At 37.0% G+C, this 11,686-nt stretch overlaps 1 protein-coding gene across 4 annotated transcripts in view; it reads right to left on the bottom strand.

Moving 5' to 3' along the window:
• Nucleotides 1-399: 399 nt before the first annotated feature.
• YLPM1 (YLP motif containing 1) overlaps nt 400-11,686 on the bottom strand; it is a 67,463-nt gene continuing 56,176 nt past the window's right edge. For 3 of the 4 annotated variants that reach the window (XM_061181054.1, XM_061181056.1, XM_061181058.1), the window contains exons 19-21: nt 6,501-6,631; nt 919-1,101; nt 400-585 (exon numbers count right to left, since the gene is read on the bottom strand). In XM_061181054.1, coding sequence (XP_061037037.1) covers nt 955-1,101; nt 6,501-6,631 — 278 coding nt within the window. In that variant the 3' untranslated portion in view covers nt 400-585; nt 919-954. Of the gene's footprint in view, nt 586-918; nt 1,102-6,500; nt 6,632-11,686 lie in introns of those variants that run through there. The other variant, XM_061181057.1, reaches the window with a different exon arrangement.

Below are 11,686 nucleotides of genomic sequence, written 5' to 3'. Positions count from 1 at the left end.
TTGTGAACATCACTGAGCCTTGTGTTTACAACATGAATTATGGAATCATTGAGCTACATAATATTCAATGGAAAAGAGGTTTTGGGATGTTCAATTAGCACGTAATTAGAACACACCATATTAAAAAAGCAATAAAAATAAAATTAAGAAAACAAGAGAAAGGGGCTCATGCTGTACAGCCCATGAATCTCATCGGCTTTATCATGAAAGTTTATTTTTTTTAATCCTAGTACAATCAGCTACCAGTTACATACAGTAAAAAAACAAAAACAGCCACAAAGCAATGATGATAGAGATAGTCTGCGACACTGTACAGTGGAGGAAACGTTGTCTGTTGGAGTCCTCCGGCAGATCTCCACCTGGCTTCCGCAGTTAAGCTATCAATCCCTCCCTCCCCAAAGTAGTTAAAAAGAAAAATTAATGTCTTGCTTGGGTAGAGCAAGATCCTAATACCTCTTGGGGACACTGGAGAACTTTAAAAAACTAAAGCAGTAGAAACAAAACAAAAACTGAAATGTGGAAGCAAGGTGACACACAACGAAGCTCCATGAGGCCTTGGCTTCAGACCACCTCAAAGTGAACCACCTGGAAAGAAAAGAAAAGGCTGTCACAGCAGGAAGGAACAGACAGAAAATTCAGCAGACCTTAGTCTCTCTCATCACTTCACTCCTTCCCAAATCTACAGAATCCAAGCTTTTCTTAAGTCTTATATTTTTATAAGTAAGCCAGGTTGCAGAAAATTGCTTCCTTTTCTAATACCCTGTATTGCAAATGCTGGCAACTAGCACATACTTACTCTTTTAGAACCAGAAAACAATACAAGAAGAGAAGCATTTTTAGCAAAGCATGCTGTCTTCTTTATCTCAAACTCTTCAAAACAACAAACAGTAGGCTATTTATATGACTGTGTACCCTTACCTTAGAGGAGTAATGACTCCATTCAAAAACTAAGTCTCATATATATTTGGTTCGATTGAGGGCTTTTTCAGCCAGGTGACCACTTTCATCTGTGATCTTCTCCCAATCAGTCTGTCCGACCACAAAACCTATGGCCCTTTTCCTATCTGCATCCTTCTTTTCTTCCAGGTCTGCCCATCTCACCTAAAAAGAACACAGCATTAGGCTGGGCTTTAGAAAAAATAAGTACGCAAAGAGCCTCTTAGCTTTCTGAATAGTCTAATGGGTAGGATAACTAATTTAAAGCCAGGAGGTTAAAAAATGAGAAGTTAACTGTGGAGAATTGAAGAAAGCCATATATCTTAAGTTACAGAAAGAAAACTCTCTAGTCAATCACCAAGTCCTAACCACTCCAGCTCCTGAACAGTTCAGCCCTCAGTTCAGTCCTATCCCCTTCCCCCTCCTGTCACTCCTTTTTAGTTCACTGGCTTCATTTTTTACCTAAAGAAAAGCACTAACCTCTACCTAGTCTTCCTATCTTCATTCTCACTCCCTCCGATCCACTCTGCCAGAGGAATCGTCCTAAAATACACACAGCTTTAAATCTGTGCCCTACCCACGGAATAAAATCCAAGCACACAGGTCCCTCTGGATCTGACCCTGTCTATTCTCCTGCAGCATCTCTGGGCAGTACCTATGGCACTTTATACAGCAACACAAAATTACTTCCAGCTCTCAGAGCACACTGGGCCATTTCTCATCTCCGTAAGGCTGCATAAACTAGACTCTCTTCCTGAAACGTCTTTGTTCTAACCTGGTCCACCTGGCATGAGTCTAGTCATCAACCCTTGCTCTATCCCTCTTGCCCTTTGCCAATCAAATAATTAATTAAAATTATTAATAATTAATAATTAATTAATCATTGCTTCTCTGGAGTTACTTCTGGATTTTGACATGTCTAGTTTTGAACTTCCATACTATATTGCAATTATCCACTTACAGATCTCTCTTCCCTAACAGACTATATACACCCTAGATCAAAGACTGAGTTGTTGTTTTTTTCCTTTTTTTAAAAAATTTATTTATTTGTGGCTGCGTTGGGTCTTCGTTGCTATGCACGGGCTTTCTCTAGTTGCAGCGAGTGGGGGCTACTCTTCGTTGCAGTGCGTGGGCTTCTCATTACAGTGGCTTCTCTTGTTGCAGAGCATGGGCTCTAGGCACCCGGGCTTCAGTAGTTTTAGCGCCTGGGCTCAGTAGTTGTGGCTCACAGGCTTAGTTGCTCCGGCATGTGGGATCTTCCCAGACCAGGGATCAAACCCATGTCCCCTGCATTGGCAGGCGGATTCTTACCACTGCGCCACCAGGGAAGTCCCGAAAGACTAAGTTTTATTTATCTCCACATAATAAATTTTTTTGAAATTTATCCTTAAGAGAACAGGGAGCTGGTATTATTACTTTCATTTATGAGATGAAGAGACCAAGAGAGAGACTCAGTTGATACCATTTATGGCAAGATTATAACTACAAATATATAGATCAGGGATATTTTCTATTGGTATTCTGATATTTTTAAAATATGGATTCTTACATGTTATAGTAGTAATTTTAAAAACATAAGCAGATATATCCTCTAAAAAATGAAATACTTAAAAAAGAGAGACTATGAAACTGTGGTTTGCAGTACCTAGTACCAAATTCTGCAGAGATTGTATTTTAAATATGGCTTGTGATTTATTGTGATTGTGGTCTGTGACAAGGAAAGGGAACCAGAGCATGCTCAACCATGCTGCACCTGGAAATGTGTAATTGCTCTTAGAGGTACACTGACTCTCCCTATGATCATTTATAGGAATGGTAATCAAATGACTAGGCTTCTTCCCCCCCCCCCCCACCACCACCATTGTTTTTAGCAACCACTTAGCTAAAGATAAGATACACAGTAACAGCTGTGGGGGAAAACTGATAACACCTGACTCTTTTTAAAGTAGATTTTTTGTGGGTAGAAAACCTATGACTCAATTTCTTTCATGGGCCTCAGTAAAAAGCTATTTTAATAAACAATGTGGGCTTCTGTGTACGAAGATCTCTGGGCCTTCTGCCCATTAATGCTGATGTATTTATTTTGACAGATTCATGCACCCTCTCTCAGCTCTCCCTGGGATCAAAGGTACACATTTTAGCAAAAGATGACTATGGTTAAGGGGAATGAAGAATGGATGGACGGATGGACGGATGGACAGATGGATTGTGGCCACTGAACAAAGAAACGGTAACCAGTCCACAGTACTTCCTTAGCACAGAGTTAAACACACTAATCAATCTTGCCCTGAGTAAACTAAGAGCTAATTTTTAAATCTGTAGTTTAAATTCTAAGTCTTTAAAACTGATGCTATATCAACATTATTCATTTACATGTTGGGCTCCTCCAGTGGAGGTCCACTCCTTAAGTGGCCTCCAATTGCACAGACCTGACACACAGACATACAACGCTGTAGAAGGAATTAATAATTACCAAAAACACTAAAAATATATGGAGCAAAATAATGACTTTCAACTAGAAATGGCTTCTTAAATGTCAGTGTCCCTCCTAATCTTCCTAGAGGTACTTTCACTGAGATTTACAATCTCAATTTTTTGCCATTTATCTTAACTGTAAAAAGAAAAAAAGTTATAATAAAGAAAACTCTTGACCAATACTCAAAAGTTTCAGATAGGGGCTTCCCTGGTGGCGCAGTGGTTGAGACTCCGCCTGCCAATGCAGGGGACACGGGTTCAAGCCCTGGTCTGGGAAGATCCCACATGCCGCGGAGCAACTAGGCCCGTGAGCCACAATTATTGAGCCTGCGCGTCTGGAGCCTGTACTCCGCAACAAGAGAGGCAGCGATAGTGAGAGGCCCGCGCACCGCGATGAAGAGTGGTCCCCGCTCTCCGCAACTAGAGAAAGCCCTCGCACAGAAACGAAGACCCAACACAGACAAAAATAAATAAATAAATTAAAAAAAAAAAAGTTTCAGATACATATATTTTATCCGTTGTCACCAAAAATATTTCTGAAATGTATGAGTTCAGCAAACAAAACAAGAGAAATGTTCACTTTTCCACAGTTATCAAAGAAACACAAATTAAAGTCCATTTTATACCCAATTAAGCAAGTGGAAATTAAAAAAAATAAATTATATTTTAAAACCTAGCCATTTTGGTAAAATTCTAATATGATCAACTCTACAGAACTACCTTTGTGTTACAGTGTAAATTAATCCCAGAAACCTGCCCAATATTTATAAAAAGCTGAATTATAGAAATCAAGAGACCCCAGGAAAGGAATGAGTAATGAGTCCTGCATTCCTTGCTACCTGTAGGATTTCCCTGTGCTCTGATGTTGATTTTGGTAAGTGGTGTGAGTGTTAAAAACTATTTGAAGCTGATTCACTTTGATATAAAGTAGAAACTAACACACCATTGTAAAGCAATTATACTCCAATAAAAATGTTAAAAAAAAAACTACTATCTCCTCAAAAAAAAAAAAAAAGAGCTATTTGAAATGAGGGTGGGAGGCAGGGAGGAGAGTGAAAAGAGGAGCCACAAGAATTAGGATGTGTACCGCTCATGCTCTTGTCCACCCAGCTTACAAAGTAAATTACATGGGATCACATACTCCTGATTGAAGAGAGTAATAGATACCTGACTAAAAATGAACTAGAGAAAAATATTTCTCATTTGGAATTATTCACTGTTACACCAAATTATTATGCCCAAGGAAGAGCTATTTCTACTTTTCTGTTGCCCCAACCTTAAAACTGGAATAAGAGGTATCAAGACAAGTAGTCCCTGCATGGAGCTGGGCACATACGGAAGGCCACTAACCAGGTCTCAAGACACAGACAAGGGCAGGTCTAGGGACTGTCTGCAATATTTGAAAGAGCTTTGAAACCTGAAGTCCTTTGTAATGGTATCCACTGTAATGAAGTTTCACTGGCATTTTTATTCTCTTACAATAAATATCCTTTTAATATTGAATTACTAAGGAAATTCATAAAAAAGAAATGATGTGTAATGATAAAGAAATTATTATTAACTTCATTCTTACTTACGGAAATGAAAAATGAGATACCATTTTTTTTTTCACCTATTAGATTGTCAAAAGTTAAAAAGTTCAATAACAGCACTGCTGGTGCAAGTGTGGAAAAACAGGCATTTCCTTACGTGTGGGTGTATAAATAGGTGCAACCTTTTTGGAAAACAATCTCACAATATCTGTCAGAATGATAAATCATATTCTATGAGCTTGCAGCTTTAAGGCTAAAAATATTCCCTAGAGATATACTGTCAAAAAGATGCCAAGATGTATGCATATGACTTTAACCGGAGTATTATATTAGCAATAAAACAAAAACAGCATAAGCATCCACCGATAAGGGACTGGATAAATAACTGATTATTCAGCCAAACAATGGCACACTAGGCAGGCATTTAAAAAGAACGGTAGGGAATTCCCTGGCAGTCCAGTGGTTAGGACTCCGCGCTTTCACTGCCGAGGACCGGGGTTCAATCCCTGGTCAGGAAACTAAGATCCTGTAAGCTGCGTGGTGCAGCCAAAAAAAATAAATAAATAAAAAGAACTGTAGGTTTGTATATACTTAAATAGAAAGATCAAGACAGACTAGCTGGAAAAGGTTTATGCAAATCCTATGTAATATGATCCCTCTCACTTTATTTTGTTTTAAAGGATATATACAATTATCACTTTTATTGAATTTGACATCTACGTGGAAGACTTATCCAACATCCTGGCTTCATTACTCTGCTCCCTATCATAGCAAAGCTTCTTCAAAAAGTTATCTACATTTGCTGTTCTGCACTTCCTCATTTCCTATTCTACCATCTGCTCCAAATTGGCTTCTGTCCTTCAACTCTCTAAGAAAGCTTGACCTTTTTTTTTTGATCAAACATCAACAATCTCCATGTTGCCAAATCCAATGGCTATTTCTCTTTTCCCAATTTACTTGTCTTCCCTGTATCATTTAACAATGGACTCTTCTTTACTTCTTAAAACATTTACCTCTATCTGAACTTCTAAATTTTGGAGACCTGAGTCCTATTATCACTTCTAACTTAACTGGTACCTCCCTGAACTTCTGATTTTTCACTCCCAAACTTATGTCTCCCCTACTTTTCACTAACTCAGTAAATGGCACCACATACATGGAATACTTATGGCCAGAACCCTGAAGAGTCACCTTTGATTTCATCCATCCTGGACCCTCTACATCTAATCCATTAAGAAGTCCCATAGATTCTCTTTAATACTCTACTTTGCACCTGGCTCTTTTGCCCCATGACAAAATGGCACAAGCAGCCATTCCAAACTCCTTTAAGGTTGACAACATGCTAGCCATGTGAGGTTCTGTTCTCCATTTTTTAAGTTACTTGTACATTTTGATCTGATAATTTGTAAGGACTCTTTTTTTAATGTGTAATATGATACAGTATAAACCAAACCACTCTAAAAAAACAGCATTCATATGATTATCTGACTATAACTTTCTAAAACCAGATGCCTAAACGGGCCCTTTATCTGTTGGTAGTTATTGACAGTCTCTTACCCTCTTCTTCCCAGGCTCAGAAGCACGAGTGTCATAATCATCAGGGAGCTGAAGATAATCCTCCATTCTGCTGGCAATAGCCTCCCAGTCACGTTTCCTTTTAGTACCAGTTCTCAAGCCATCCAACTTGTCTGAGGGACAAACACAGAGCCGCAGCATTAAGGAAGAGTGTGAGTTGGCACACGACACACAAACAAGGGAAAAGAAGGCTGGAACACTGTCAGAGAGCACATCCGCACTTTTGAGAGCAGCATCACTTGTAGATCCAAACTATCTTCTTGGCTGAGATAATATCAAGTTCTGTGCAATTTCCATTGTTTATCTGGTGTTCATACTGGCAGCCTTTATATTACTATGTTGGTTTAAGTAACAAATATGGGCAGAACAAGAGAAGGCCCTTGTTTCCTGGCCTCCTTATCCTCCCACCCCACCTAAAATCACAACACTTCAGCTCTCATGTTCTGATGAAAATGCAACATTGGGTTTTTCTAAAAGCAATTTCTTCCATTCTTTTTTTTCTTTAACACAATATTAACACCACCCATTAGATGTGCAATCATGTGTGATATCGTATTATATGAAAAGCAGGTAGTACAAGAACTTAATGAGCCAAGCTAACGTTCAGAAAGGTTTTAGATTAACAGTTTCTTGGGATTCTGACCGCTGTGAGACGATTCGTCATGAGAATGTTTATGAGTAATTTGATTATACAAATCACCACTTTCTTTGGTTATACTATGAAGTGCTGTTGACCATCCTGAGGCTAAGGGCTAGTCAGCCAAAGTGGCTGGATCTGAATTTTCTTTCTGAATCCTCAATCTGAGAGGCTTTCCAAAAGCCCCAAACTGTAATCAATTAAATGAACAGGGATTGCTGATTCAGAAATTATTAGATATGAGTTTAGGTGTCTTCAAGAACACACGATGAAAATGTGTGGGTTTTTTAATTGGTTGTTAATTCTGATTTTGAATTCTACATGTGAAATATTATGAGTTTTATATATATATACATATACATACATATATATATATATGTATGTATATATATATATGCACTACATTGAAGCACTAAATTTTTGGATCATCTGTAGTTATAAACACACTATTATTAAGTAGGTCAATAAAGGAAAACCTAAACACTTCAGAAACACACAATAACCACACTTCATTTAAGTCCATAAGGGCTGCAGAGTGTATATATAATAGAAACCTTTTAGGCATCAAGGTGGAGAGAACTTGACATGAAAAGAGAAGTACAATGGAAGCAGGAGGCAAGGTGAGTTTATGCTTCAAATGTAAAAGTTATACACACAACTAACTGTGCATACCATACAGGCCTCAAAAACCAGTAAGATTTTGCATACTTGGCAAAGCTTTTATTTCCTAAGTTCCTCCCCCATAAAAGCAATATTATTGAAATATCAGCAAGGCAAACTACAACACTTTACAAAACCCAAGAAATTTTTATCGTATCACTTTGGAAAATTTTTAACACGGATTGAGTTCAACAGAAACAGTCTTCTAATCTCCTCTGTAAATCACATGCTGTACCAAATGGCTCTAACCTACATGTATATGACAGGCCATATTATACAAGATCTTAAAGAAGTGACACCTTGATTGCACAGGGACATAGAATATGGTATTAGAAAACCAACGAAGTCCCACGAACAGTAAAACTGTTCTCAGTTCAACAGTGTACAGTATTAGCAGAAGAGTAGGCAGCTCCAATACACTTATTGAATAAACCTCCAATACACTTATTGAATAAACCTCAAAGGATTTCCAAACTTAATAAGATCAACTTCCACATTAACATACTTCAAAGGAAAATTTCATATTTCAATTCTAAGAATAGAACATGGCCAGGCAGCAATACAGAAGGGCAGTGAGAAAACTGCAAGAACTTTTCCTCATACACTGGGTGTATGACAGGAGTTACACACCAGGAGTCCCATATTTGCAACATGGAAGTTCAGAAGAGCATGTATTTCTAGTCTGAACACCCTTGTTTGTAATGTTTAATTCGAAATTTTATTGTGCACAACATGTTTAAAGTTTCCTTCTTGGGGCTGAAGAAAGGTTCGTACCTCTTCCACATGGCATCCTGGAAACCCAAACACACAGATGTATGGCATAAGGTGAAGGAAGAGGAATCTGGGGTATTTGTTAGTTACAGAAGACGACTGGTGTCCAACACACTCATACTAATGATTTTCAGAGGTTTGAATTTCAAAAGGTGAAGTTTTAAGATGAAGATGAAAGTTTAAATATCCAACTTGGCAGGTCACAGAATTTTACCACATCTTCAAAACAGTATATATTATTATTACAGCACAACAGAACAAAAATTTTAGATATATCTATATATTTTCTAAACATAAATGGTATTTCTGAAAATTTGATCACAGTGAACACACAAGGGTTACGTGCCTATACAAATAATAATTGCATTCCAACTGTGAAGAGATGAAACTGCCTGACATGTAGAAGGCCAGTACACAATAACTCATAAGCAGAGACAAATGACACTGAGATGAGAAAAGCAAAAGTACTCGATATGAAGAAGCCTAAATTAGGATGACAACAGTCTCAAATATTCTTTTGGTTTTTCAGTTTGAGAAACCAAAATCATGTCAGTGGAATTTAAGTAGCTTGAATGCTGAATCCCAGCATTTGATGTGGCATGTAACACCCACCCTAGCATTAGGGTGCCTGTGTCCCAGCTGGAAAGGAGCCATTCAGGTGCTACTGAAGGTGGGCCACAGGCAGTCTTCAACAACTCCATGACACCCATGCCAGATGCAGCTCAGGCCAGTTCTGAATTTTTCTAAAATTACACCACTTCCAATTTAACACTTACACACAGGCTGAACTGCATACTGTACTTAATGAACACAGATCAAGACTCTACAATGAGATTTAACAGCTCTTTGAAAGATTATAGGTAAGTGAGTATTTTCTCACTGGCAGACTCATTTGTAAATCAAAATTCCTCAGTTACAGATTCAGCTTGTCTAGCTCAATGTATGACACTGCTAAAGCTTAGTATGTTTCCACCCAGCATAATCATGTTACCAAGAGTAATTTAAGAAATGTTGGTAAAATACTCAGAAAAATAAATTGTACCTGCTAATCAAATCTACTGAATTTGCTATGATAAGGAAGGCAACATAAATAGGCTAATTCTCAAATGAAGAGCCTCATGTTTTAGGCTCTTCTTTTTCTCAATTGGCTCCATGGACCAATCTCAAAGAAGCAAGCACTTTCAGGAATGCTCACACTCCATCTGCCTTTCTCTACAGATGATATAGCTCTCAAGATAACACAGTGGTGCAAGAGGCAAGTCATTATACGAAACATCACTGTCACAAACAAAAATCCAACTGCAAACATGTAAGAATTTATTTCCTAGATTCATTACTAGATCTTCAGTGCCTTTAATTGAAATGGTTTATTTAACAGTTCTATTTCTGGATCACTGTCTAACATTCTGCTTTTAAAATGGACTGAATTTACATAAAATGTATTTTCTGAGAAGCAAATAGTAGATAGGCCAGAATTTTTTCCAGAAATTGATACCAAGATTAATGTCATATTATCTTGAATAATCATAACTAAATTCCATTTTCCTTTCTCTTTAGAAATTAGAAAGGAAAATAGAAAGTGGACTAGCTCAAGTTAAAAAAAAGCATTATCCTAGATAATATATTACATAAGGTCTCTAAAGATTATATGCTTAGCTAAAATATTTTACAATCCCCATGTCTCTTTAATTACCACTTCTCTTTGCCCCAAAAGATAATCACTACTTAGAGAACGAGAAAATAGGGAAATGATCTTATAGTCTTATAGGTTATTTGATAAGTACAGAACTTCAGATTTAATCTAACCTTAAACATATCTAAAGCATTATTATTAAAAAAGTAATTTGTGATTGTTATTTTCCTACATATTTAATTGCATTTAAACACTTATGAATACTTTAAAAGTTTAGGGAAGGAGATGGTTTATTATTAAGATTTCCCACAGAGGGAGGACGAATGCAAGAATATGTCAGTAACCACATACAATTTTCACATGCCATACACTAGAAAAAAATCCTAGACTTTGCAACAAATCACCTATCGCAACAATATGGTAATACTACAGTTTACGGAATTATCTTTTCACATAGGACCTGGTCGTCATCAATGGCTCACATGATCATCTGGGCAAAATAAAAAGCATAGCCTATGCAATTGTGTGTAAAGTGCATCCCTCTGATGTCAGAAACACAGATAATATGCCCCAAACAGTGAAGCAGCTAAATGACTCAAATTTGTTCTATAAATTTAAGATATATTTCTATGGTTACTTCAGCTTTGGAGTTACAGCATAATTCCAGGAGGAGAAATGCAGAGACCAACAGTCATACTTCATATATTAGTAAGGTGCATCCTTTCAAGAAATCTTATACCATTATCTTAAATTATTTACTAATACATCTTAATCAACATGTTAAATGGTTCTCTTTAGGTGAGGTAAAAAAAAAATTGTTCTGCAATATTACCGTGAAATATTGGGGGAAAATCCATTGGATATGTATGATTTTGTGCTTGACAAAGAACCCCATGTTAAGCAACTCCAATTTTTGATTTAGACAATCATTTTCACCAGTCTACCTTGTAATCTGGCACTAAAGACAAGCTGGAGGAAAATTTAAACGGAATCTTACAAAGCAGGCTCCTCAAAGACCGGAATTATATATCTACCTCCCCAACTCAGAAACTCTAATTTATTATACAAGGAAAATAACTGCCTTTTAATTAATTTTTAAACTTCAATATTTATTATTATTACTATTACCCAAAGTATTCATAATCAGGTTCAACTTTGGACTGCAGTTAAATATTTTTTTAAAAAAGTAGAAATCTCACCTACACCAACATTTCTGATTAATATAAATGGACTTTAGAAGTGACAGTGTTTTATTACTAAATTTATCACATATTTCCATTTACTCTAAAAACTGTAAGTGGTACCGAAGGTAGTTCTTTTAAAATACTCTTCTTTCACTCTGTCACAAGACATAAATGAAAGCCAACAAAATAGACTGAGGATGTAAGGTAGGCCAAAAATCTTCATTTAAGCAGAAATTTTGGGAAACTTGTTCTTCTTATAGCAGAAAGATCTATGACCATTACC

The sequence above is a fragment of the Eubalaena glacialis genome, chromosome 2, assembly GCF_028564815.1.
Source record: "Eubalaena glacialis isolate mEubGla1 chromosome 2, mEubGla1.1.hap2.+ XY, whole genome shotgun sequence".
NCBI classification, from domain to species: domain Eukaryota; kingdom Metazoa; phylum Chordata; class Mammalia; order Artiodactyla; family Balaenidae; genus Eubalaena; species Eubalaena glacialis.
This window is presented reverse-complemented; position numbering and strand designations above follow the sequence as displayed.